The sequence below is a fragment of the Gossypium hirsutum genome, chromosome D10 (assembly GCF_007990345.1).
Source record: "Gossypium hirsutum isolate 1008001.06 chromosome D10, Gossypium_hirsutum_v2.1, whole genome shotgun sequence".
NCBI classification, from domain to species: Eukaryota; Viridiplantae; Streptophyta; class Magnoliopsida; order Malvales; family Malvaceae; genus Gossypium; species Gossypium hirsutum.
In genome coordinates, this window is record NC_053446.1 from 46,036,427 (window position 1) to 46,061,026 (window position 24,600).

Below are 24,600 nucleotides of genomic sequence, written 5' to 3' on the forward strand. Positions count from 1 at the left end.
ATCAAAATTGTCTTTTGTTTTTTTGTTTAGGTATTAGTCCATTTGAAATATGTTATTGTATGAAAATGGGAGAAGCCACATCCCTTAAAACTTGTTGCGTAGTTAGCCCATTTTTTCATTGTAAAGTTCTTTGATATGATTAAAGATAACTTTGCATATTATGTTTGCAACCTTGGTAGTTTACCATTTGACATTTACTTCCACTACATTATTCAAACATAGCAATTATGTTTGCAATTCCAGTTTGCAATCAAAAGCAGTACCGAAGTTGAAAGTATATAACCAAATTCAATAAAATTTGTACAAGAAACTTACAAATGGAAAATTCATTCATTCATAAGGAACAAAATACAATAATAACAATGAAGATATTTTATATACATGATACAAATTAGCCTATCCTTTCGCTTTTAAACTTAAACCAAGAATTGAAAACTAAAACCCAAAGCACACGCACTTCCCTAAAACCCATCTCTTCACTTCATTATACAAACCATTATCACAATAGCAACAGACCCGAAGAACCACCTCATCCGTTCTCTCCTCTTCTCTATTTCCATAGTCCAAATTCTCTTTAACAAACCTATAGCAACTGCCCTTGCACGAAGTGACATCGAATGATCAAACCAATTGAAGAAATAACAATAAATTCGAAATCCATATGAGTACCTATAATTCTTGCACCCAAAAAAGTTTCTCCCAGGATTTTTGTTTGGCCATGAAATCTTAGGAGTTGTTGGCTATCCATAATAGCAAACAGGAATTGCGTTGGGTTGATCCATCTTTGGTTACAAGTTTTGCTTTCCTAACTCTTTTCTTCTTCTTTGATTGCTTTGTTTCTTCTCTTTTTCTATACCCAACTTTTGTGTTAGGGTTTGCTATATGGAAAGAGAAGACTATAATGAAAAAGATACCCCAAATGTTAAGGTTTTCTAACTGAAGTAGTTCTTTCTTAAAAGAAAGTAACTTAATTAATTTTTTAAATATATATATATAAATGTCAACAATCTTTTGATTCAATGGTAAAAATATTATGTTGTAAGTATGAAAGCCTAACTTTAATTTCAATTAACTCCATTCCTTTCCTCCAATTATAAAAAAAAGACATTATATACATAATTTGTGACATAAAATTCATTTTCTCGGTATGAAAAATAATAAGGGTCTGTTTGATTGACGGAATTGATTTTTTGGAAAATCATTTCCAACTTTTCCAGCGTTTGATTGGAGTAAAACATTTTCCATTTGGAAAATAAACTCCAAAATACGGGAAAATAGGTTACAATTTAGGGAAAATGTCTTACCAATTTCTAAGGGGTAAGACATTTTCCACAGCTCATCTTCACTCTCTTCACCCTTTTCACAGCTCCTCTTTTCACTCTCTTCACCCTAACGATTGCAGCTCATCATCTCTGCCTCATCTTCTCTGCTAGTTTACCTCTTCTCTTTGCTTGCCTCGTTAGCGTGCTGGTTCACCTCTGCTGGTTTATCGAAGGTAAAATTGCAAGCTCTAGGTTAGGGGTTTCAATACCCTTTTTGCTCTTGATAAGTTTTTCTTGAGTAATTTCTGAAATTTCAAGAGTAATGTGAATTAGGGCTTTTTTTTTCCTTTTTTTTTCTCCTTTTTTTTGGGTTTTGAAACTTCTTGTCAGTGATCAGATTTCATTGAAATTTCCATGTAGCGAAAGAATCGGGTTGGATTTTTTATTCACTGAAGGTGACGACTGACGATGACTTTGGTTTTTTTTTAAAAGCTGAATTTTGTTGCATGTTAAGATTTGCTCTTTTTTGAAGCTTCAATTGTTGAATTAATTTAATTTTTCTTTAAATTGTTGTTTCTTTTTTTTTCATTTTATTTGAGAATTTCCTCGGCTTTGTTTGTTTGTTTCTATTTTTTGTTTCATTTTCTAAAATCAAATTACAGAAAGATATTAGATATCGTTAGTTTGTTGTAATTGCAATTGCATGTTGGATTATTTGACAAATCAAGTTAAAAATTAACTTTGTATTTTGCTAATTTTTGTTGTAAAATTATTCTTTTTGCTAGTATTAAATATAATATTAGGAATTTTAACATTGCGGTATTACTTTTCTTTCAATTTGTTTGCATATAGAAATGTAGCCCTGACTATTTTTCTTTCATCTCTTTTTTTTTGTTGTTGAAAAATTGCTTAGGGGGTTGGGAAATCTGCAGTTTTAAATAGTTTAATTGGACACCCTATTTTGGTAAGTCGGCTTGCTCAAGTTTCTGCCAGTTAGTATCTATGTTCAAGGCTCATAATTTTACAATTACATACATACACAGACCCATAAGTATTTTATTTGAATTCTGGTAAATATTGTGGCTCATATTAGAAACATCTTCCTAGGACCCTCATGATATCACTAACCTACCCTGATGCTTAATAAAAGCTGCTGAAGAAGTTGAGTTTTGAAGAAGTAGATCTTGGAAGTGTTTATTGATGTTTGAGATGCATTAGGTAGATGTATCTGAAACCAATTTGCTAGTGGAAAATAGGCTAGAACATGAATCTAGAGGATTCAAATTTTCTGGGAATTTGCAAGAGGAGACCAAATTTGATGTCCTTTTGCTTTTTCTGTATTTCCTTAGTTCTCTATGAATTTTTTCTGGGAATTTTCATAAAGGAAAACAATTTTGATTCCCTTTTGCTCTTGCTGGGAATTTGATGTCTACTCTACTTTTTTTATGAAGCCATGTATTGTTAAAAGTTCTACATCTACAATGAGTTTAAATTCCCAGCTCAAGTCCTATTAGATTAGCATGTAAGTGCTTTTTTGTAACATCAAATACATGTAAGTGATTTATTTCCTGAAGATGTGTTTCTAAGAAGCTGAAGATATGTTTATTTGCTGAAGTCCTATATGATAAAACATTTGCTTTATTTGTTGAAGTCCTATTTGAAGTCCTTAATTAAAGTCCTATATGATTTTTGTTTTCCAGTTGATATCTTTGCACTTTTTATTTTGCATTTTCTTGTATATATGCCATCATGCTGTAACAAATAAAAAAAATATCCCACAACATTTATTTGCTGAAGAGTGACCTTCTGAAATATGTATATACTGAAATCTGAAATCTGTTTTTGCTAAAGGTTGCCATGGAATTATTAGACTTTGAATTTATAATAAGGAACTTACTGCATCATAGCTGCATATAACTTTCTAGTTTTTATTTGGCTGTTGAATGCTTGTTAATGAAAAGACAATTGAATAAGTTTGTAGCTGTTTCCTATGTTTCAATTTCTGCATTTTCTTTACTATGCATTAGTAAACCAGAAGATTGAAGAGTTGATCTTCTGTTTGGGTTGTGATCTATCTTTGCAACTATTGAGTACTTTCATTTGTTAGTGTAATATATATACATATTTATATATATATGTTTGCATTTGCCAGTATGTTTGCATTCATTAGCTAAATCGCGTGAATAAAATTTTAGAAAAATCAATTTAAAAATATAAAATAATAAATCTTATATATAAATTTCGAGTAATACACCACTTGATTGGTAATTTAAAAATCTTATATATAAATCTTATATTTAAAAGAAACCTTAAATAAAAAATAATGCTATTATAAAATTCACATAACATTTCCTTTTCAACTTGATTGGTAATCAATTAAAATAATTTGTATATAGTGAAATTTAAGTCAAATATATATATATTTAAATAAAACCCACACATGATTTAAGTAAAGTGAAACTTAAAATAATTAAAATAATATATTTGAAAACTAATATTTATGTGGCATTATTTTGTGTAGATGGATCGTAATCAACATCAAAATGCAATTGTCAGAGTCGTGGCTTCAGTTTTAGCTTTTGGGGCTCTTTGGATTAAAAAATTAGAAACTAGGAAGGAAATTGCTTCTCGCCCTCGCGTGAATCGAGATTATGAAAGAGAAAATTAGATTAATATCATTTTATATAGTGGTGACTAGCATTGTATTGATGTGATAAGGATGAGACCGATCACTTTTTTAATTTATGTGATATTCTTAGTAGGAATAATTTGTTACAATCATCTAAATCTGTCAATATTAGGGAGCAAGTAGTTATATTTTTACATATAATTGGTCATAATGTCAGGTTTCGAGTGATTGGATCTAGATATTATAGATCAACTCAGACAGTTCACCATTACTTTAGGGTTGTATTGAGAGCTATTTTGACATTGTATAGACTAGTTATTAGATTACCTGATGAGTCAACTCCTAGCGAAATTAGAAACAATCCAAGGTTTTATCCTTATTTTAAAGATTGTATTGGAGCATTAGATGGAACTCATATTTGTGCATCCGTTCCACTTAGCATGCAAGGAAGATTTCGTAGCTGTAAAGGGGGGACGACACAAAATGTATTGGCTACCATTACATTTGATTCGAAATTTTCCTATGTTCTAGCTGGTTGGGAAGGTAGTGCACATGATTCTCGTATTTTAAGTGATGCACTTTCACGCCCAAGAGGATTAAGAATTCCGGAAGGTAATATTTATCACAAATAGTTCTAGTAAGCTCATAGTTTATTAGTATTAATTATGTATCGTAAAATTGTAGGTAAATATTATCTTGCTGATGCTGGATATGGCATCCGAATTGGATGTATTACCCTATATCGTGGTGTCCGATATCATTTAAAAGAGTTTGGTGCTGAAGGGCCTGAAAATGCAAAGGAACTCTTTAATCTTCGCCATTCATCAGTACGGATCACTGTTGAACGTGTTTTTGGGATTTTGAAGAAACGGTTTCGTGTATTAAATGCTGAACCATTTTGGAATTTTCAAACTCAAGTAGATATAGTTTTGGCTTGTTGTATCATTCATAATCATATAATGGGAGTTGATCCTAGTGATTTACTTAATCAAGGATTATACGAGGCGTCTGAGTCTGATTTGATAATACAAACTCTCATGGAGCGAGAAGAAAGACAATAAGTAAGAGAATGGTCTGCTAAGAGAGATGAAATTGCACAAACCATGTGGACTGATTATATGGCTAGAAATATTAGGTATATTTAAGGCTTAGGGTTATTGTTTCTATGTTATGTATGCTTTAGTATTAAAATTGTTTTTTTTTTGTAAATGTTGGTTGGATAATGATATTGAAATTTTAGTTTGTTGAATTTTGATATATGTCTTGAATTTGTTAGATATTGATTATGTTTTAACCTTGTTGGATATTGAAATGATTGACAATGACAATTATTTAATGTAGAATGGGTAAGGGCAACAAAGAAGGGACCTCCAAGCAATTCAGGTGGACAAAACCGATGGAACATGTTTTCCTTAAAATTCTAGCAGAGGAGGCTCGAAAAGGAAATAAGCCTTATAATACTTTCAAAGCAGTTTCTATTAATCGAGTTGTCGACGTCATTCTGAAAGATTCCAAGTCCAATGCGATGCGAAGCATGTGGAAAATCATTTGAGAATAGTAAATAACGAGTGGCAGATTATGTGCAAAATTCGAGGTGAAATTGGTTTTGGATGGGATGATAACATGAAAACGATCACATGTGATAGAGCGACATATGATGCAGTAGTGATGGTAATATATGTATATATATGTTAAGTATATTTCAATTGTTTTTTACTTGTTATTCTAATTGTGTATAATACCCAACAGGCACACAAGAAGTATGAACCATTTTTGAATAAAAGTATTGATCATTATGATGAAATGGCTTTGGTTGTTGGCAAATATATGGCAACAGGGAGTTTTGCCAGAACATTTGCTGACATAGATTTGGATGATGGTAATGAAGATTCAATGCCTGTAGACTGCGACAATGAAGAGGCTGAAGAGGTTAGAACAAATGTATCTTCATCTGGCACATCCAAACGTAAAAGAAAAAGTGTTCAAGAAAGTCTCGTTGATGAACAAATTAAATTTGTGGGTGAACAACTTGCCAAAATTGCTAATGCTTTGGAACAATTTTCTGCCGATAAGACACCACAGCTTTACGAACAAGTGATGTCGATGGAGGAAGAAGGATTTGATGATGACTTCTTGTGTTCTGTGTTTGATTATCTAGTGAGTAATGAATCTGAGGCCAAAGCTTTTTTAGTTAAAAGTAAGAAGCATAAAAAAATATGGCTTCAAAAGTTTTCTCAAGGTGAAGATATTAATACTTTTATGTAGTGTAATATTATGCACTTGGACAATGTTGTTACTATGTGGTGTACTATTAATTATGTATTTGGATAATATTATTAATTTCTAGTACTCATTGTGGTTTCGAAGCAATTTATAATTATTCAATACTTGTTTTTTTTAACACAGTTACAAATAATTTATTTGATATTAGTCGGGAACCTTATCCCACTAGTTTCTCAGCGGCAAAACCGGCTAGAAGTCCAACTAGGGATGCAGTTTGTCGCGCTTCAGGTTTGGCGACCGTCAGGTCGACCCCAAGGGATTTTGAACATTGGGGTGGCATTGCTTGATAGTTCAATGAGGAGCATGCCATTGTATTTGCAAATGGTGTCGTCGGCGGTCAGATACCGACATTTAATTGGCGAGGAAGATCCATTTCAAAACTCCATTGTCAACCCTGTTTCAAGCACTAGCAAAAGCAATAAGTATCAGCTTTTGGTTAATGGGTTGCTGAAACCCGATCTTCGACGAACCAAGAGTGATTCGAGTTCCATTTTAGAATCAGATTTAAGGCCGCCTGGGAAATCCACTAAACGGTCTTCCATTGTCGATGGCGGATCAATGGTTAATGGAACAGAAATTGGAAAAAACAACAATAAGCTTAATTCAAGAGGGAGTTCAATGGTAAATTACATTCCCAAGAAGGGAAAATCTAGTTCGATGGTTAACGGATCGAAAGCTGTTGAAAAAAAATCAAGATTAATTCAAGAGGGAGTTCCATGGTAAATTATGTGTTTGAAAAAACTAGTAAGAAAGGAAAACCAAATTCTGCAGCACCACCTGGTAAGTCACCGACTGGGATGAGATTCACCGGTTGGGTTGCGGGGCTCCGAGAAAACTAGGTGGGTCAACAATTTGGACAGATTCAGAACTGGGTCCATCGCCATCAGAAGTGGCGGCAGCGGTGGCTAAAAATTTGCAACATAACAGAATGGAAGAGGCGGAGAGTTCATTGGCTGATGGGTAGAGTTTAGATGAAAGCATCGAAGGGCTTCGAACGAAACTCGAAAGGTGGGGAACCGCACTGCCACCATTGTATGATCGAGGTGATTTCCGGGTTATCTTTCCAGCGAAATTCCGACAACATCGACGACCAAGCACACAAGGAATGGTGGAAGATATCCCCGTGATGACGGAGTTTCCTTTTCTTGTTTCGGTAACATTTGTGGATGTGCCATTTCCATAACTTGTGGACCTGGCTCATCGGGATATAGAAAAAAGAGACTTTAGTAGGGTTTTTCTTTTTTCCAGTGGATTTAAGTGTAAATTGGTAAATAACATAGCATATTGAGACTTAAAAATGGCGTTTGGAGCTTGAGCAATGGAAGAGGATTAGGCAGGCCATTGTTTCCACTTCTTTTCTTTTTTTACTTCTCACGTTTGTTTTATGTAATGAATTTCGTATTTGCACTTTGGCGAAAAAAAAAGGCTTTTACCTAAATAATTTTTTTTTTAAAATTAAATACTGAAATAAGTTGTCAGTTGGATTATATACGAAAATTATATGTTTTTTTGGGTCGCGCCTATCCACTTCTTTTTATATTAAAATATATTTTTAAAAATTATTATTTTATTGGTGGCGCCTTTCTCATAGGTGCCACTGCTTGTATTTTTTTCCCCGATCAGTATATGACCCGTGTAGAGATACGAAAATAGTATGGGGTAGGTGACGCCTATCTGGTAGGCGCGACTGGTGCTTAATTTTTCCCCTATATATACCCCTCCAAAAATCAAATGAGCAGAAGATACAAAATTTAGCAAAACAGAAGTAAGAAGATAGGGAGAAGAAAAAAAGAAAGGAAAACAAAAAGAAGGATAATGTATTTTAGTTTATTTCTTTTTAAATAGAATGTAGAGTTTTATTAGTAATTTTATTATTTGAAAGTTATTTTGTTAGGTTATTAATTTTGTTAGCTTCTGAATGAAAAATTTTGCATTAAAAATTTTATATAACTTTTTTTCTATTCGAAACTGTTTTGAGAATTTTGAATTTTTTTAATAGATCTATTATTGAATATGGAGAATCAGTTTTTTGTATGAGTTTATTTCGATGGCGAAATTTTGACAACAACCGTGGGATGTATATTTGAATGCCGCAAACAAGTAGCAATGAGATTTAATAGGAATATCCCGTTTGATGATATGAAGGAAAAAATTAGTGAAAAAAATTCATAGACGTTGTGGGAGAAGGATCTCAAAACTTTTCTACGAGTTTCCAATTTCGACGGATCCCATAATATTCACCGAAATGGAACTTGTAGACGATAAAGACGTGGAGACAATGGTCGTTCTTTATTGTGGGACTCGGAGCAACCAAAATGCACCGGTTCAGTTATTTGCTAAGTTAGCTAGTGTGGAGCCAACTAAAGATCCCACTCCATTAGGTGAAGAAGATGGAGCTCAAGAGCTGTGTATGGTGGTTTCAATATTGTACGTTGATAGCCAATAAACTATACACGGGATCGACATTGATCTTAATGCTACACGCGAGACTGATGTGGTTGGTGATGATGTATACCATAGTAGTGATCCTTCTGATCATGAGGTCGATAGTGATAGTGATCCTAACGTGGACGAGGTCCCGGATGATATTGACGATGAATGCATGAATGACGATGGAAACGTTAATGCGTCTTCAGTCGGGAACCAGATTCCTCTATTGTGATACACAATAATCCTGGGGCACACATGTCTCGGATAGACTCCGATGCGACGTATGCGGCCGAGTTCTCAGAGTACCTTGAAATACTACATGCTCACCAGCTGGCCGTATATTCTGATCTTGAGGAGCTGTTTGTGGGCCAGAGATTCGAAAGTAAGGAAGAGCTATTAATCAGTATAGTATGAATATATCAGTAGACTACAAAGTCACCGTGTCTCAACCGACATTATATATTAGGGAGTGTTAGAGGTTGGCGGAAGGCTGTGATTGGCGGATACGAGCTGCATTTATCCAAAAGTCATAGATGTAGGAGATACGAAAATTTGTTGGGCCTCACACATGCACTTCAACACGTATGATAGAAGATCATCGAAAACTTGATTCCAAAACTATCTGTACGTGCATCATGCCAATGGTGAAAGACATGTCGACCATTAAAGTTTTGGAACTGATTGCCGAAATGAAAGCACGATTCCAGTATTGAGTATCATACCGGAAGGCATGGATAGCTAAATAGATGACAATAAATCAATTGTACAGAGATTTCAATGCATCATACAATGAGTTACAGGGACAGATAGCCACTATGAGGGAGTACGTGTCGGGGACTGTCATTGAGTTGCAAACACGACCTTATTATAGCTCGGATGACCAACTACAACTAGGAAAAAGAATTTTCCAACGGATGTTCTGGGTGTTTGATCCATGCGTATGTGCATTTCCCCACTGCAAGCTGTTTGTGCAAGTAGATGGGACATGGCTATATGGTAAATATACACAGATCCTACTTCTTGTGGTTGCTTAAGATAGGAACAAGAACGTACTCCTGATTGCATTTGTCTTTGTAGATAAGGAGAATATGGAGTCGTGGAAATTCTTCCTTACAAACCTGTGGAGGTATGTTATTAGTAATGATAATATTTGTATCATCTCCGATAGAGGGAAATGATTAATTACCGCCATTAGGCGTTTCGATGTGCCATGGAGATCTGTTTACTGCATTTGGCACATCGCAGCTAACTTCTACTGAGATTATAAGAATACAGACTGGCGAAGACAAGTTGTGAGAATGGGTAAATAATAACCTTATCCTTTCAAAATATAAGCTAATGTTTTAGGGCGAGACTGTAACTTATATTTTTCTTAATACATACACAGCGCACGAGCTAGAGGTACACATTTTTCGGCAAAGGATGACTCGACTTGAGAGTGACATGGAAGACCAGATAAACACATATTTTTGACAATGGTTGGGTACTATAGAGTCATGGAAATGGGCTTAAAGTTTTGACAAGAGCTTAAAGTTTTGACAAATGACCACAAACTTGGTGAAGGGGATCAACGCTATGTTGTTAAAAACACAACATCTTTCAATTTCATTTGTCTTCTCGGCTACATTCTATAGGTTGGCTACCTTGATGCCAAGAATGAGTTAGCAACAAGTCAACCAGATGGAGGCGGGACACGTGTTTGTCGAAAATGTCAAGGATGCAATGGTAGCAAACCGTCGGATGGCGAGGTCGGGGAATGTAGAAGTATATTCACGACGTAATGAAACATTTTAAGTTACAGGGACCATCGACAGTCAACCCAATATACCACCTAAGTCCTATGGAGTTGATCTTCGAAACAGACAGTGTGATTACAGGAGGTTCTAGACACTTCATTATCCCTATGCACATGTTACGGCAGCTTTTGCTAAAGTCTCGCTCAATGTAGAATAATTTATCGATGAAATGTACACCCTCGAGAGCATATTGCGTTTATGGGAGAGCGAGTTCCCCGTGCTTCCTGACCTATCTACATGGGAGGTTCTTCCAACGACCTTCGAGCTTGTCCCAGACAAATGGTTGCGTAGGAACCCTAAAGGTTGTTCGCAATCATCCAGAATCCATAATGAAATGGACATTAGGGAGAAATCCGACAGGAATTTGTGTGGCGTATGTAGATTAGCCGGTCATAATCGGAGTAAATGCCCACTCCGAAACTACCATATTAGACAGCTGTCGCGATCGAGTAGAAATTAAGATGTTGTTTATTACATGTTGAGAGGATTGAATCTAAAATTTGTCTACAATTTATTGTAGTTAATCTAATTTGAATTATAAAGTGAGTCTAAAGTTTATTTATTTAAATTGCAAAAAAAATTCATAAAATTGATAAATAAAATGGAAAAAAAGTCATTACATAAATACAAAGTTGACTATTTAAATTGAAAAAAAACCCATAAAATTGATAAATAAAATGACAAAAAATTCATTACATAAATACAAAGTTGACTATTTAAATTGCAAAATAAAAAATAAAAAAAATAAACCCATAAATTTGATAAATAAAATGATAACAAATTCATTTCAAATATGAAGTTGACTATTTAAATTGCAGAAAAAAATAAACTCATAAAATTGATAAACAAAATGGCAAAAAATTCATTACATAAATATGAAGTTATTTATATTACAAAACCCCCTAAAATTTATGGCTTGATGGTGTGGTTCTAGGGATATATTTTTGTGGAGCTCGACGTTCACGTTGCGGGCGATTGCGGTGATCAATGTTCTCTTCATCCGTATGTGGGGGTGTACAAAACATAGACGAAAAACCATATGTCTCAAATGCCATCGATGAACTTGAGCCAGGAGGAGTGAAGTACGGGGATAGATATGGGCTAGGAGGAGTGGACTACGACGATGGATACGAGCCGGAAGGAGCGAAGTACTAAGGTGGATATGAGCCGGGATTACTGGAGTATTGAGGTGGTAGTGGGTTGAATATATCAAACTCTGAATGATATCCGTGGCCTAACAAGCCCAAGAAATAGTCATTGCCCCTCAAATCTAGATGATAAGAATTATCCCTAGAGTGTAGTTCCGGCTCTACTTTCGGCTCTGGTGCATGATGCGGATCTGGAAGGGGTTGCCCAAGTCGTGTCGTATGTGAGGGGACTACCATCGACCGCTTACCAAACAAAAATGGTTTCCCTATCTCACAATACCACCATATGTACCCTAACGAGGCTGCAGATCCAAAGCACGATCCATCTGAGGTACCCTCCCCAACCGGTTGTTACACATCGTAATATATTATTCATGCACTTCTCCCCAATCATTTTCATGCTTCCCCTTCATGTTAATCCCATGGATCTCCCCCAGTAGCACTAGTAGTGTCAGGATATACTATATGCAACCGAACTAACAGAGTACTCGATTGCCGTGATACCACTCCACTGTCTGAAAATTGATAACGAGTGCACTAATGCACCATAGGTTTGAGTGAACGTGGGCAGATGAGGGAATAACCGCCATAATTTTTGGAACAGAATACGACATCCAAATGAACTGCATAGTTAATAACATTGCTATATTAATGCGGGTCGAGTGAGATAAAATAATAAAATTAAGTTGATATTGGAAAAACTTCCCCCTCTCCAGCATGATTCTCGATCAACAGACAGTATATCAGAACCGTGTATGACCTCCCGATACTCGGATTAGTGCTCCATCTATGAAAACAAATTGTTAGGACAATATAATCCGAGAAAAAGTCAACTAATTGTTATAACGAGTAAAAATTCATCACCTATTAACGAGTGGAAATATATATGATTGGTGACTAATGGATGCTAAGAATGGCATCCGATAAAGTGCCTACGACTGCAGCAGTATGAGGCATTTGCCTATGTCCATCACTAAAGGATCTGTCTTCCGACAAAGTTCGTGATACAACATGGCTAACATTGCGGACCCCCAACTGTATGAACGGGTGTTATGCAAATTGGATAATGGGGGTAAGTACACCAAGTGGATTGTATTGTCGTTTGCATTCGGCATGAGTATACCTCTTATAAGGTGCATAATGTAAGCTCGAACGGCCTGCATTACCTCCAATTCATTGACAGTACTCAAAAAATACTCAAAATGGCCTTTAGCCATGAAAACCTCAAATTGGTAAATTTCCCCTCACTTGGCGAGTATCCAAGCAAGTCATAGCAAAAGACAGCTGACCTAGACATCGAACTTACGCCCGTGATCGCATTCCCATCGATGAGGAGCTTGAGCTGTAGTGCAACATCCTCTAGAGTGATGGTGCACTCTTCGCATGGCAAATGAAATGTGTCGGTCTTCGGACGCCATCGCTCGATTAAAGCGGAAATCAAATCGTATCACAGATCAAAAGTCCGGATCAATGCCGCTGATTCGAACCCGACTAACTCCAAGTATGGCATTAGGCATTCATCTGGTAGAAACCCTACACTATTAACATGGCCCATCAATACATGATACGAGCCCTGACATTATTAAATTAGCAAAATAGTTAATACAATATAATTTAATTCCGCAAATAACATGAGTATCAAATAAAAATTTCATTACCATCTCATTAATAGTACTTGATATGTTATTATTATTATTAACCAAAGAACCTATTTGTTGCAAATTTGCAATGAAAAAATGAAATCATTTAATTTGTTTCAAAAAATATAATAAATTATTTCAAATTTCAGAAACAAAAAACACGATAAATATCTTATAATTTCCCATAATTTACCTATAATAAAAAAATTTATGTTAGTTTTAATAATATAATTAAAATAAATATAAATTATCTAAACATAAAAGAATATATGAATTAAAAAAATAAAAATAGAAATAGGAACATACCTGATTAGTTTCTTTCAAACAACCTATAAAATTATATAATAACAAATTTAATCAACATTTTAATAAATCAATAAAAATTGTCAAATAAATAAAAATCAAATAAAATTACATTATATAAAAATTACATTAAAAATCACAAAACACTAAACTAAACACTAACAAATTATATAACCTAATCATAAATTACTAATAAAATAACTATAAATTTATTTTTTTAATAATACATTACTAAAATATCACAAAACACATACCTAAACACTAACAATTTATATAACCTAATCATAAAATACTAACAAAATAACTATAAAATTATTTTTTAAAAAATTACATTACTAGAAAATCACAAAACCCTATACTAAACACTAACAGCATGTTTGGTTGGGAATAGGAATGCATTCCCCCTATTCCCTGGGCCCACCACCAAACAGACGTTTGGTTGGGTGTAATCGTATTACACCCCTATTCCCTTCCCTGTCTATTACTGATATTGGTTGTAATAGCCATTCTGAGTTTGAAGCGGGTAATAGGGATTCCCCATCAATTCCTAATTTTATTTTCCGTTTTCTGCCCTCATCCTCTCCTGACGTTTCCCAATTTTTTCCGTTCCAGATTTCTACTTCTTCTTCTGGTACGGTACGCTTCTTTTCTTCTCACATTTCTTTTCTTTTCTTCATTTTCTTTTCTCCAAATTTCTGCTTCTTCTTCCAATTTTTTTCCCTGTTTTTCTTTTCTTTTCTTTTCTGTAAAATCGATTTTGATTTTGATTTTGTTTTGCTTTTGCTTTGCTAAATGGGTTGTTGATTACACCAAATGCTTACAAATTTTTACTCCCTTTCTCTTCTCTGCCAGAAGCTGAGCCAAAACAAAATAAAGCACCTTTTGCATGAGTTAAAACAAGGAATAAATACCCCATTTTTCCTCCCTTGTCCTGTCCATTAATTAGAAATTTGGGGGTCTTTTTATTAGAACTTAGAAATATAAGATCTTGGGGTATAGTTGGAATCAGGATCATGGATTTGGAATTCTTGCAATCTATGGATATTCAGATTCTTGTTGGTGTTGGTGTAGCTGTAACTGCTTTAGCCATTGTTGTTGGTGCTATTTATCTGTTTGCCTTTTTGTTGTTGTTTTGATAATCAAAACAATTCAATTAACGACACCACCACCGACCCTTTTTTTTTGTTCCCTTTTTCTTCAAGTTATTCCTTATAGAATTTAATTTTAAGTCAACCTTTTCGTCCTGAATTTCTCTTTCAAAAACTTGCAACTTATTTTTTAATTTGAGTTTAAATTCCATTGTTATTATCAGTTTTGCAGTTTAAGGGTCATTAATTGTGTTTTTTATTTGGTGATTTTGTTATATCCTTTTAACTATGGATTTGAAAACTGGTGAGGAAGATAATGGTATCAAGGCACCAAAGAAACAAGATGGACTAAAAGGAGGTGGAAATTCAAAGATGAAGGGCAATGGAAGCATTAGTGGCAAAGACATGATCTTTAGAGCTGATCATATTGATTTAAAAAGCTTAGACATGCAGCTGGAGAAGCACCTGAGCCGAGTTTGGTCTAGGAACATTGACAAACAAAGGCCAGCTGAGGAATGGGAGATTGATTTGGCTAAGTTGGATTTAAGGAATGTTATAGCTCATGGCATCTATGGGACTGTTTATCGTGCCACTTATGATAATCAAGATGTTGCAGGTAAATTTTCAGATTCCATATAAATATATATACTTGTATTATCTATGTTAGTTCTTAAGCTTTGTAACTTGTTTGCTTGATGCAGCTTTAAAAATTATGTTTTGTTAATTCTTAATCTATCTATATATATATATATTGTGTGTGTGTGTGTGTTAATTGTGATTGAACTTTGTATTGATAGTTTTTCGAGTTAAAATATTGATTAGTAAGACCCTTTGTAGTTTATTCTGCATGTTGAAGCAACATGCATTATGTAGAACTGAATTAGGGCCTAAGGCATGGTGATAGAGGGTCCCTGTTTGGTCTGACCATCTCTATCCTTTGTGTAGAGCGCTAGCCGGTTCCGGTATATAAGATATCTGTGTGCTAAGCTGCCAATCGAAATAAAGATGGTTATATATAAATATTGTTTCATTTAATTTAGCTGTTTATATCTTTAGTGGAGTTCTGTTTGCTGTTCATGATTAGTAATACTGACACGGTTTGGTTTAGAATACTGACTTTATAGGAGCTGATAGTTTCTCACTCACTGGGCTTTTAGCCTTTGCTGAACTTAAAAACAATATAGTAGAGGACATGACTAGTGTTACCTCGAGGATTGATGTAGTAAGGAGTTATGCTTTTGGGTTTCTATAGGAGGATATGGGGAAATTGTCTTAGTCAGCTCTCTTATGATATTGACTATTTGTAGAACTAATAGCCTCCTGACATCTTATTGATTACAAGCTGTCAGTGTGCTGTCATATATATTGATATTGTAGTTAAGCTGCTGGACTGGGGCGAGGATGGTATCGCCACAACTGCTGAAACTGCTGCTCTACGAGCATCATTTCGGCAAGAGGTTGCTGTTTGGCACAAGCTTGATCATCCTAATGTTACAAAGGTCCAAACTGCATTATGTTTGGTTAATTCTTATCATTGGTTTTGAGAGTCTGTAAATGATTTTTTTTTTTTTGTGTTGACGATTATTTTTATTCCAAATTTCAGTCTCAGCTACCTGCACTCGAGAAAGATTGTACATCGTGATGTCAAAATAGAAAACATGTTGCTAGATGGTCATAGAAACCTTAAAATTGCAGATTTTGGTGTTGCACGTGTTGAAGCTCAGAATCCAGAGAGTCAAATGGGGAAACTCTTTGTTGAGGAAGATGTGTTAAAATGCTGGCTTCGTTGGCTTCCCTTTCAAGTGTGCAAAAAATATATATTATGAGCACTGCTAAGAAACTGGAACATCTGGAAGAAAGTAAATCCAACTGAATCCATGAACTGGAATGTTGGTGTTGTGTGTATTACAATCACTACTTACAATACAGTCTACTTGTAAAGCATTTTTGTCGTGTAAAGTTCGATCTGTTTATTAGGTCCATATCTTGTAATGTGGCCTCTTTCATTGTTTGTATGATTAAATTCGGCTTTCTAATTAGTCTTGGAGGAGTTTTGTACAGAATCGAGGCCAACACTTGTTCGTGCTATGTATACACTTGTAATTGATTTGTTAGCATAGAATAGGCATAGATGAGCTAGATGCAAATTGTAACATAGGATCACCTATCCAACTGTAACCGTTGATATAACATGCATACTCCCCGGTTTCTGTTTAAGCACTTGTTTATGCTTGTATACACTTGTAATCAATATGTTTGCTTAGAATAGGCATAGATGAGCTTAGATGCAAATTGTAGCATAGGTAGCCAGAGCTATATTGGAAAACCCGAAAGACACGACAAATGTACACCTTATCGAGCATTGAGCAAAATTCCAGATCATCCAACTCAAATGCTTGTTTTCTTTAATTTACCTTCTGATGTGCGGTTGGAATGGGTCAGAAGATTTCGTACTGACCATTAAAACAATAGCAGTTCTGTTGATGATATTTTCTTAACTTTTTCTATTTGTAATATTTGGGATGGTATGTCATTACAATGTTCTAACATTTTGATGTTGTAAAACTGTATAACATATGAATTATGACATAGAATTTCATGAATTTCATGTAACATTTTGTTAATATATGAATATTATGTTTATGCAAAATTTAATTCTTAAGTTATTTATTACTGCTAATATTTTTTTTATTATAGAATAATTAAATTATTTGTTTCAACAATGATATTTTAGCATATTAAAATATGTATTGCAGTTTAAAAATAATAAAGTACATTATACATTATTTTTATAGCATTATATATTATGATTTTAGTAAATTCATATAAGAATATTTAATATTAAGAATTTCATTAAATTATATTTTTTAATAAATTATATTTAATAATAATTATGTTAAATTATATTTTATAGTATTATATATTATGATTTTAGTAAATTCATATAAGAATATTTTAATATTAAGAATTTTATTAAATTATATATTTTTATTAAATTATATTTAATAATAATTATGTTAAAATTATATTTTATAGTATTATATATTATGATTTTAGTAATTTAATATTAAGAATTTTATTAAATTATATATTTTTACTAAATTGTATTTAATAATAATTATGTTAAAATATGATCAAATTATTTATTATTTATATTAATAATCTTATTAAAATTTAATAACAATAACAATAATCATCCACCTAAAAAAAATTCTGCTAAGGGTATTCTATTCATTTTAGCTTTTTTCCTTAATGAAATATAACCAAGGTATATCTTTTTGATCAGAGGTTGAATCGATCATCAGAAGAAGAATTAGGCCAAAAATTAGGATACATTCTGGGAAAATAAAACTTCCATCGAAGAGAAGCAAATGAAAGGCTTTCATAAAAATTCTCGTAGAATCGAGAATGAAGTTTTCATTCTGTACATGCCAGATCATGAATTAGTAACTGCATCCAATCTCCAAAAAAAATCCCAATTGTTTCGAACTTTCTAGTTTTGGAATGGGAATAATCATTCCATTCAACCAAACACAAGAATACTATTACGCCTCTATTCTATTACATTCAACCAAACAATTAAATTGCTATTACGCCTCTATTCCATTACACCTCTATTCCATTACGTCTCTATTCCATTACAGCGAACCAAACGTGCCCTAAGAATTTGTAACCTAATCCCATAAATTACTAACAAAATAAATAACTATAACAAAACACAAAATACTAACAATTTATAACCTAATCATAAACTACTAACAAAATAACTATAAAAATATATTTTTTAAAATTTATATTACTAAAAACTCACAAAACACAACAATTTATAATAAATTACTAACAAAATATTTACCAAAATAATTTTACATTACTAAAAACTCACCAAATACTAAAATAAATACAACAATTTATAACATAATCCTAAATTACTAATAAATTAATTTTAAAATAATTACAAACACAACAAGTTATAACATAATCCTAAATTACTAACAAATTAATTTTAAAATAATTATAAAAAATTACATTCATACAAAATATTAACCCAAAACCATAAACACTAAACATAAACAATTTATAAATAATAATTAATAACAAAAAAATTCACAACATCTTAGTTAAACTCTTTAAATTATAACAAAATTATTTACTAAAATAATCATTACCTTTTTCTTTCTTTCTTTCTTCTTCTTCTCTTCTTCTTCTTATTCTTTTTTTCTTCTCCTTTCTCTCTTCCGGTGCACCTTCAACTTGGGGGACCATGCTTATAAGGACCCCCATTTAAATTTATTTTTCCCATGAAGGGACTAAACACTGCCAATGTAGTGTATTAGAGGGACGCAAGTGCACATAGGGGCGCAGGAGAGGGGGCTGTACTGGGGCAGAGGGGCGCTGGGGGAGAGGCAGTCGCGCCTACCTGTCAGGCGTGGCCAATTGCGCCTATCTGATAAGTGCGACTTGTCTCGAGTATTTTTAACTCGTACTTTGACCCGTTGACTATATTTTGACCTGTATATATATTTAAATATTTTTAATAAAAATAAAATAATAATATTTTATTTAAAATAAAAAATATTTTAATATAAAAAAATGGTTGCGCCTGTTAGATAGGCGCGGCCCCAAAAAATATACCATTTTCGTATATATACCATTTTCGTATATAATCCAGCTGGCAACCTATTTTAGTATTTAATTTTAAAAAAAATTATTTAAGTAAAAAACTCGGGAAAAAAGGATAAGAAATTTGTAGCTAATGGTTTGAAACTTGAGTGATTTTCTTCCTCTAATTTAATGAACCTTAATTTCATCATAATTCAAATATTAACATGTGTTTTTTTTTACATACATTATGTCTTTAATTGATTTATGTAATTATATTTAAGAAATTAAAATATAACTCATTTTGTAACTTTTTTTAAAAAAATTTGATATACTTATTGTTTCAATATGAGTATTTGTAAAGTGTTTAAATTGAAATTTCAAGACGTTCTAAGAAGTTAAGTCGAGAGGTTTCCAAGAATAAGTATTGAGTTGTTTTTATGACTCGATATAATTGAATTTCCACAATTAAGTTGCATTAAATTAGTTAGAATAAAATAATTAGAATTTTGAGTTATGGACTATATTATAATAGAGTCAAAATTATTGAGGTAAATGTCTAAAGTGTGAGAAATAGAATTAGAAACAAGTAAGGGGTTAAATGGGAAGTTAGCCCAAGGGCATGAGAGCAAATAAGACATTGAGTAAATTTTGATAGAGAGAGCCAAACCAAACAATTTCTCTATTCTATTTTCACAAAACAAAATTCTCTCAATATTGTTTTATACTCTCTCCTTTCAATCTTCAATTCTTGACCCATTTCATCAAATTCAACTTGGTAAGTAAGAATTCTATCAAATTTTATTAATCAAGAGTAGATCTTCAAAATTGAAGATTTCATCTTACTCCTTTTTCATTTTCATGTCAAATTCACCGTTAGTAGAGGAGTTTGGATTTTGTGTCTTCTTTTATATTTCTAAGTCAAGACTAGGTGTTTCTAAGTTTAAGATGTCATTAAATTTCGAATGTGGTTAATTTTGGTTGAGTTCTTGAAGTTGGAGTAGGTTTTAGTGTGAGAAAATGAGTTCAGATTTTTGTAGATTCTTGCTAATGTCCAGGTGAGATTTAGTGAGTTTTTAAGGTCTATATCATAATATATCAATTGATTTTAGATTAAGAAAGATTTTATTTGTGCTTGGGAGAGTTTTCCTAAAAGGTTTAGAAAGTGAAGTTTGTGTCTTGCTTGCATTCAAGACTTAGGGCTTTTGATTATTGTTCAATATTATTCTAACTTATTTTTATTGTTTCAGTATGGAATTGAAGCTAAAGAGGTAGGCAGGAGCTTTATGGAAAAAAGGAAAGAGAAAGTGTCAGAAGTATAGCCAATTTTGGTTTGTGCATTCTAATTTTGTATATACTTTATGTTTTGTCTAAATTTATCACTTAGAAACTAATTTTATATTGTTTGTTGCTAACTGATAAATTAGTGAGCAATCTTATGAAGTTCAAGTTAAATGTATGGTGGACTATGTGAATATTGTTACTTTAGGCATTTTCTTGAGATTTTAATTAAGATATAACATTGTTATTTTATTGTTGTGTTTTGGAAGATAAATAAGTTAGAATTACATGCTTTAGTTATTTAAAGGCCCTATTAGATGATATTAGATAGTTCTCAAGTATAGTTGGCATGCCATAGGATATATATAGAAAGAGAGAGAGAGAAAGCGCTCTCTAAATACCACAGGATATATATATGCTTAATGCAATTCTTAGGGAATGATTGGTTTAGTCATGTTATACATGCACAAAAGATTCCTTATAATATACATTGCTATTGCTCATTCACCACTTCTCTGGGTCTTGCTTGGATATTTGTGTCTCTATTTATGAATCCATGTTCGGTTAATTAAGGCTAATTGTGTCTCTATTTATGAATCCATGTTCGGTTAATTGAGGCTAATCTTAGTGAGGAATTATTCATTTTGTTTGAAATGAGTAATTGTTATCCAATGATTGCGTACATGATTGTTACATGTTGAGATTAAATAAGCAAAGTGTTTGAAGTAGTATGTGGAAGTATTGTGACCTTATCATGTAAATTTGCTACATAAGATGTAGTTAAATTGATGTTATTTATTTATTTATTTTTTTGATGTATTGTAAATGATATGAGTATAGCATGCTTTCAATTTAGCTTATTCATAAGGTTTATTAGAAATCATATATGCACCACTAAGCTTACTAGAAAAGCTTAGTATACAGATTTGTGTTCCATTCGTAGGTTCAGAAGGATTGAGAGTGTTTGGAGAAGTCAACCAACAACGTTTCAGGGTTTTTAACTTATAATTTGCCTTTGTAATGACAATTTGGATTCTTTATAATTTTGGGCATGTACCTAAGCATGGGAGTTCAATTAGAATGTTGGTTCTTATCTTACATTGTTTTTGGTCATTTGGTGTTTTGGTTCATGTTTTTAGCACTTATTGGCAAGCTTGATGTATGATATTTGATTTTACATTGAGATTCTAATGGTATGCATTTTGTTTTTAGTTGTGTACAAATTACCTAATAGGCTAAAATTTGATTTAGAGTATGTTTGATCTTGAAATTTTATGTTATGGATATGTTTTGGTATGTCAATTTTGTTGGTATTGGTTTGGTTTTATATTTGCATGTTTAAGTGTATGTTGGAGCCTGTTTGGAAAACTTGAAATGGCCTAAATATGCCTAAATATGCAAGTTTCTGGTACTTTTGAAGTCAATAGCCAATATTTTGAAACAATGGATGCTTGTATCAATACATAGCCTTGAGTATTAGTACATGTTTGCAAGTATCGATACATCCCTGATTTGTACCAGAGCAAAGAAACATCAAAGCTAAAATGTTGAAAACTGACCCAAGTTTTGGTACTCAAAACTTGAGTATTGATACTTGGTTCACTATTTGTGTATTTGAGCCCTAACCATGGTTTTAATGTCCATTTAAGCTCAATTTTCGTCCATTTTTCTCAACTAATGTTTGACTGTATGTCTATCATGACTCATTTTATATGTATGATGATTAAATCAAGTCACTTTGGTGACGAATGTGGCGTTCTATATTCGATTACCTTTTAGGTCAAGTATAGGGTGTTACAGTTTCAACAAAAAATGTCTTGTTAGATTGATAATTTTGACTTCCGTCTTTGCATTAAATAGTTTGGTGTTTCGAAATAGGCAACAAATGTAAGGTTTAATTTTAAAAAAGAAATAGATAAACTTGCACTAAGTCCTTAATAAGAATAAGATTGTTTTTTACGGCTTTCAAGAGTTTGAACATCATAGTTACTCTTATATCCAAGAGGGAGGTCATTAGGCCAACTAAAGGAGAGATTTAAAAGGCTTATCTGTTTTTTTTTAAATTAAGGTTTATTGGTTGATCATTCAAAGTTCAACATACAAGTTGATAAGATACTATTATCTAAGTTTGAATCACATATGTATTGCCTTAAATGTTGTCAACTTGCTTACTTTTGCATGAGTTTCGAGTGCTTTATTATGTCTATTTCGGGGTACTTTTACTGTGATACCCCCTACCCGTATTCGTCACCCAAATAGGGTATGAGGCATTACCAGATTTTACCGAATAAATTTTTCGTTATTACAAGTTAAATACTATTCATTTATCAAAACATGTCATGATGTCCCTTGGATGGGCTTCTGAAGCCCAAAACATACATCGGGACCAAACCGGGATTAAATCGAAACTATAAGAAATTTTTCACAAAATCCCAAAGTTTTTTTTTATGAACTCAATATAACCCCTTTATAAATATCTAATCTTCCCGGCAATTTTAAACTGAGACTAATCCAACACAACCAATCCATTTCAACATATTTTCAAGATAAATTTAACATATTCATAAGATAACCTCATCACATACCAAAACCAAAATTTGTTAGCCATACCAATTGCTAACCATACATTCATTTCGCATTAACATTTACTTTACTAGCTTATACATGCCATTGATTTCCAAAATAAAGTTTCTTTATATACCGAGATCTTGAGGTTGATAGTGTGATGCGTCTCCGACCAAATTCAACCTCTGAGCTCTTAACACTACAACACAGGGGAAAAGGAAACAGGGTAAGCACTTTGTGCTTAGTAAGCTCATGTAACAAGAATTATACTTACCTAATATTTTTAATACAATGCAATAAACATTCATACATCCATTCAATGCATTATTCTCTTAACATGCACAAACTCAACATTCAAGTTAGTTCAATAATTTCCATGTATGAATAATATATATACCATGATTGATGAGCTCATCAATACCATGATTTCCATTCCCTTGTTATTTTTCCATATTTATCCCATTGAATTTCTCGAAATTTCGATGGATTTTCAGTGGTACACTTTAGTGACAAATCCGGGTAGAGGTGTCCATGGGCCGGAAAGCCCGACCTGGCCCGACGGCCCGCTCGAAATATGGATTTGGGCAAAAAAACTAGGCCCGTTTAGAAAACGGGCCGAGCCTCGGGCACCACTTATTTGGCTCGAGCCCGGCCCGGCCCAAATATAATAAATAAATATATTTTTTAATTTTTTAATTTTAAAATATTTTTAAAATACTTTTTATTTTATTTTATTATTTTAAAATAAATTTTTAGTGATTTATTAAAAAAATGGGTCTGGCCGGGCTAGGCTCGGGCTTAAGATTTTTTTCTCGGGCTGGGCCTGGACAAAATTGCAGGCCCATAGATCAGGCCGAGCTGGGCTCGGGCCTAGGACGCGGGCCGAAATTTTTTTCCGGGCTTGGCTTGGCCCGACCCATGGACACCTCTAAATCCGGGTCCGTCAATTCATATTCATGTGCGCACTTTTTCATTTCAGAGAGCACACTCCAGCAAACCTCATCCTTATAGCGGGATTACGAGTCCAGGCTAAATCCCCTGCAATGACAATTACTCTAATAAGCTTGGATCTGAATTACCAGTCCAGGCTACAGTCAGACCCTAATTCAGATTACCCGTCAGGGCTAAATCCATTTTCCACATATTCTTCATGAGGGCTATATCAGGATAGGATCACCCATCCGAGCTAGATCCTTTTTACTATCAATTCCTTTTCAGAGATCCATCGAATTTTCCTTCCATTCAAATGGGATTTCTTCCCCTTTTTATCAAATATATCAATATTTCATCAATTTTCATACAATGAACATTCAAATCATATTCACATCAATAACAAACATTTCAAGCATTTAAGAATATAATTCAAGTTACACGAACTTACCTCAATACTTGTTCGTATGCAAAAATCTATTAATCCCGAACTTTTTATTTTCCTCGATCTAGCTTCGTATTTGAAATTTTTGGATTTAAATAAATAAATTTAATCATTAATTTAATACATTTCATGTTCATATGTAACATTCTCTATAATCCCATTATTATTTATAGTTCATTCAGAGTTGTCTCCTTGACTCAT

General features: G+C 33.1%; 3 protein-coding genes across 3 annotated transcripts; all 3 read left to right on the forward strand.

The window, feature by feature from the left end:
* The first annotated feature begins 5,436 nt into the window (after positions 1–5,436).
* Positions 5,437–6,156, forward strand: LOC121222083 (uncharacterized). Its single transcript, XM_041101980.1, has 2 exons — positions 5,437–5,562; positions 5,641–6,156. Exons 1-2 carry the CDS (start codon positions 5,470–5,472, stop codon positions 6,154–6,156), a joined length of 609 nt encoding a protein of 202 aa, XP_040957914.1. The 5' UTR covers positions 5,437–5,469.
* Positions 6,157–6,256: 100 nt separating this feature from the next.
* LOC121222231 (uncharacterized) lies at positions 6,257–7,505 on the forward strand. Its single transcript, XM_041102394.1, has one exon. The coding sequence runs from the start codon at positions 6,382–6,384 to the stop codon at positions 6,895–6,897; it is 516 nt and encodes a 171-aa protein (XP_040958328.1). The 5' UTR covers positions 6,257–6,381; the 3' UTR covers positions 6,898–7,505.
* A 947-nt stretch (positions 7,506–8,452) lies between these two features.
* On the forward strand, positions 8,453–16,796 carry LOC107914957 (uncharacterized). Its single transcript, XM_016844031.2, has 6 exons — positions 8,453–8,601; positions 8,811–8,986; positions 13,883–14,122; positions 14,893–15,195; positions 15,957–16,078; positions 16,183–16,796. The coding sequence occupies exons 1-6, from the start codon at positions 8,453–8,455 to the stop codon at positions 16,219–16,221; spliced, it is 1,029 nt and encodes a 342-aa protein (XP_016699520.2). The 3' UTR covers positions 16,222–16,796.
* The last annotated feature ends 7,804 nt before the right edge of the window (positions 16,797–24,600 follow it).

Excerpts from the sequence above, each read along its gene's own strand:
- LOC121222083 (XM_041101980.1), top strand. The coding sequence starts at position 5,470 with ATGTGCAAAATTCGAGGTGAAATTGGTTTTGGATGGGATGATAACATG. Across the intron at positions 5,563-5,640 it reads CATATGATGCAGTAGTGATG|GCACACAAGAAGTATGAACC; the intron begins GTAATATATGTA and ends AATACCCAACAG.
- LOC121222231 (XM_041102394.1), top strand. The coding sequence starts at position 6,382 with ATGCAGTTTGTCGCGCTTCAGGTTTGGCGACCGTCAGGTCGACCCCAA.
- LOC107914957 (XM_016844031.2), top strand. The coding sequence starts at position 8,453 with ATGGTCGTTCTTTATTGTGGGACTCGGAGCAACCAAAATGCACCGGTT. Across the intron at positions 8,602-8,810 it reads TGTATGGTGGTTTCAATATT|TCGGGAACCAGATTCCTCTA; the intron begins GTACGTTGATAG and ends ATGCGTCTTCAG. Across the intron at positions 8,987-13,882 it reads TGTGGGCCAGAGATTCGAAA|GAATGCATTCCCCCTATTCC; the intron begins GTAAGGAAGAGC and ends GGTTGGGAATAG.